A 4482-nucleotide genomic window follows, 5' to 3' on the forward strand; every position below is an offset into this window, starting at 1 on the left:
GAGCATGTTCCTAGCCACCTGTACATGTCAACACAATTGACAGAATGTCTCAATGTGCTGCTTCTTCTCCCCCACTTTATTTAGCAAATATTTTTTTCTTTATATCTGCATGTCAAAAGTTAAACATTTTTAATTTAAACAAATTGGATTAACATTAATATCTATGCATGGGTTTTATCTTAGGTTTTAGAATGTTGTAGACATGTACACAAATCAAACAGTTATCAAGTATTTTATCATCGGAGGATTTTCAGATGCTCCAGAGGTTGAGATTATTGTCTTCTGTCTGGTCCTTCTCATTTATCTAATCACTCTATGCGGTAACATGACTATTTTTCTACTTATTTGCTTGGACCCTCATCTTCACACTCCGATGTACTGGTTTCTTGCTAACTTGTCCATAGTGGACATGTCATCCTCCATCAACACTCTGTATAAGATCCTCGTTATTTTTATTACTCGTGATAAAACCATATCCTACCTTTCTTGTATGACACAAACATACATTTTGGGTTCTTCAATAGGACATGAGCTTTGGATACTAACAGCCATGAGCTATGATCGTTACGTAGCTATCTGCAACCCTTTGAGATATCACATGAATATGAATATTAAAACCTGTGCTCTATTGACATCTGCTTGCTGGTCAGTGGGGTTTTTACAAACTATTCCCCCTGTGAGTATACTGTGTAGCTTTTCTTGTTATTCATCAAATGAAATCAACCACTTTTTCTGTGACATTACTGCCTTGATGAAGATTTCCTGTGATGATACATCATTTTTGGAAATGTTGTTTTTCATAGAAGGCATTTTCCTCTTAAATCTAACACCATTTCTTCTTACACTTATTCCTTATATTTTTATTGTTGTTGCCATTTTGAAGATCCGTACGAGTCAAGGAAGACGTAAGGCCTTCTACACATGTTCATCGCACATCACTGTTGTTATATTACTCTATACAACACTGGTGAGCCAGTACTTGACACCAAACCTAAGTCGCACTTTGGACTCCAAAAAATATTTAGCTCTGTTCAACACAGCTGCTGTCCCAATGCTCAATCCAATGATCTATAGTCTTAAAAATAGAGATGTAAAATTAGCTCTCAGGAGAAGCCTGGACAAGTTCAAACCAATGACTTGAAGTCATATCTTAAAAATGTTTTTTTGCAGAAATATATGTCAAGCCTCAGGTAGCATGTATTGGATGAACAAATTGGTAATTATTTTTCTCTGAAAGTTGTAGCTAGATTGCCACAAATCATAGTCTAAAGAAATGAAGAAAAAATGCAACTGTATTAAAAAAAAACAATGTGTCTGCTGTATGCAGACAATATACTGGCAACTATAATTACATATACATTAGATGTTTTCAGATTCAGAACTGGTGAACTATATAGGGCAAAAAAGGGTTGATTTTCTCTTTTTCTTAACTAGAGTTCTGTGGGACCCTAGGGTTCCTCCAGAGGTTGCTAGGAGTTATTTGAGCAGTGTAATGGGGTATTTTTCCATTGACCACTAATCTAAGGGGACACTTCTTCACTGACCACCAATGTATTGAAGCACTTCTCCATTGACTATCAATGTAAGGGAGCAATTCATCACAAGCCACCAATGTGAGGATGCCCTTCTACCATGGACCACCGATATAATAGGTCTCTAGTCCACTGACCACCAATGTACAGGGGCATTTCTCCACTGATCAACAATCTTAAGGGTGCCTTCTTCACTAATTGCCTTCTTCACTAACTAAAAATGTAGGGGGACACTTCTCCATTGACTACCAATGTAGAGATGCCCTTCTCCCATTGACCACCGATATAATAGGTCCCTGCTATACTGACCACCAATGTACTACCTGCTCCCTGCTCCACTGACTACTAGTGTAAGGGGGTACTTCATTGACCATTAATGTAAAGATGTACTACACTTTTCACTTTTTGCATCACTTTTCTAGGTTGTTTATTGTTATTATTTTTTTCAGGGGGAAAAAAGGGGTACTAAACAAGTAACCAGAGGTCGGACTTTAAAGGCATAGAAACAATGGAGAAGTAACAAAAATAAAGTTTATTGAAAAAAGTACATGGTATAATCACAGTGTTCAAAATTAAAAATCATATAAAATGATACAATTTGTACAATGAGCCCTTGTGCGTCTACGCGTTTCACCGTGAAGTTTCTTCAGAACACGATCAAGGTTCAGAGACGTAACAAAGATCGTGTCCTGAAGAAGCCTCACAGCAAAACGCGTAGACGCACATGGGCTCATTGTACAAATTGTATCATTGTATATGATTTTTAATCTATTTGAACACTGTGATTATACCATGTACTTTTTTCAATAAACTTTATTTTTGTTACTTCTCCATTGTTTTTATGCCTTTAACGTCCGACCTCTGGTTACTTGTTTAGTACCCTTTTTTCCCCCTTCAATTTGCAGATGTGGCAATGTGAGTGCTTTCCTCTCTCATTCTTCATATTATTTTTTTCAATTTAGGTTCATGAAAATAGTTTAGTCATATACATCAGGGGTGTTAAAAAAACAATCATCCTTGGATGCCAAATATAGCAAATATGCCACATTATTAATTTATCATTATTATATTAACAATGTACTGATCTAATGTACCATGAGTAGCAAATATTATCATTTTAGCAGGGGTTCCCCGAGAACTGAGAATTATATCAAAGGTTCTTCTGGGGTAAAAAGGTTGAAAATAGCTATTCTGTAGGATCTCACTGGGGAGGATACAGGACAGGCTCATAATCTGAGAGGAGAACAGGAGTGGGCTCTGTGGCAATTTTGCCATTATCCACAATGAGCCAGCTTGACAGAGATCCCGCCCCCTTCAACTGTAAATGCACTCACCTCACCCTCAATATTATATAGACAACCAGACTGTATTAACACAGAACCAACCTTGTTAAACGCAAACCACTGCAACTGGGAGTCTTTCACACCTTTATAGCCACTTTTACCATATCAGCTGCTCACTGGAGCCATCTATTCCTCAAGAAGAGTGCAAATAGCCTTTTACATCTATAATAAAATAAAGTAAAGTATAGATGAAGATAATATCCAGCCGTTTGTTTACAAACAGAAGTTACCGACCTAGAGCTATCATTTACCAGCAATTTAAACAGCATTTTCTTTATTTGCAAATGTCAATGTTGCTGTAGTAGATTATATACTTAGTACAAATGTGCCACTTCAAAAGGCAGGTTAAGGGCATCCCCAGATATGTTATTTGAAGGAATTTTACATTTCAAATGGTTCCCCTAAATAAAATTGCAGCTCCAAGTCAAACAGAATTGTACATTTTTTTTTCTTTGGTACATGTCCGCCAAGGCAGTGCCAGGTCTCTGTGCATTTGTTTGACAACCCCTTGCCTATTACAGAGAAAATGGCTAATACTAGATGGATGGAAATATACCAAACTCCAGGACTTTGTAAAGAGTCTGGGGAGTAAGCTGAGATCAGGAGACATTTTAACACCTTTTAATACTATCTGTGTATCGGGGGATACCTCTGTCAAACTGCTCTCCACATCCCACAAATTGTTGCTGTAGCAAGCCTTCCAAACCGCTCCATACTATATTAACCACCCCAAGACTTGACACTTTCACCCCTTTCAGCTCAAGCTATTTCTCAGCTTTCAGCGCTGTCACGCGAGTATGGCAATGCTACATGCATGAGTCTTTTTACAGAATAGCCATACAGCCAGGCCCAAAACCCAAGGAGCACCTTCAGGCATTCCAGGGGCAAAAATCACACATGTCATTTTCTGACTACCTATTACAATTTTGGAGGCTCTGGAGCACCATGACAGCGGAAACACCCATAAAATTACCACATTTTGGAAAGCAAACACCCTAATGTATTGTCTAAGAGGCAAGGTGTGTCTTTTGAAGACATTCACCCCTTCCAGCCCAAGCTAATTTCTCAGCTTTCAGCGCTGTCACGTTCTGTGAGACTTTTTCACAAAATAGCCACATAGAGAGGCCCAAAACCCAAGGAGCACTTTTAGGCATTTCAAGGGCATAAATCACACATGTAATGTCCTGACTGCCTATTACAATTTTGGAGGCACTGGAGCACCATGACAGTGGAAACACCAACAAAATTACCACATTTTGGAAAGTAAAAACCCCAAAGTATTTTCTAAGTGGTCTTTTGAAGACTTAATTTTTTGGCAAATGTTTTTGGAAATTGTCGAATGAAAATTATTTTTTTTTACATAAAATTGTCAATTTGATAAAGATATTTCCGTCACTTCCAATTTTGGCAATTTCCAGATTTGATGGCTGTAGCTAGTTTACATCATTGGCGAACTTCTATATAAACGTAAAACAGATGTCACTGGCCCCTTTTTTGTCTCTGAAGATGTCCCATTTACAGACAAAATGCATTGGGCAGGGCTATCGGCCTATGACATCACTATGCCCACCGATGTACAGCGAGGTGTTTTATGCTTTTTTGTACCC

The 4482-nt window shown here is 38.0% G+C and overlaps 1 protein-coding gene across 1 annotated transcript; it reads left to right on the plus strand.

Annotated features, from left to right (window-relative positions):
* The first annotated feature begins 202 nt into the window (after positions 1–202).
* LOC141108945 (olfactory receptor 5AR1-like) lies at positions 203–1141 on the plus strand. Its single transcript, XM_073600905.1, has one exon. The coding sequence runs from the start codon at positions 203–205 to the stop codon at positions 1139–1141; it is 939 nt and encodes a 312-aa protein (XP_073457006.1).
* The last annotated feature ends 3341 nt before the right edge of the window (positions 1142–4482 follow it).

The sequence above is a fragment of the Aquarana catesbeiana genome, linkage group LG09 (genome assembly GCF_042186555.1).
Source record: "Aquarana catesbeiana isolate 2022-GZ linkage group LG09, ASM4218655v1, whole genome shotgun sequence".
Classification (NCBI taxonomy): domain Eukaryota; kingdom Metazoa; phylum Chordata; class Amphibia; order Anura; family Ranidae; genus Aquarana; species Aquarana catesbeiana.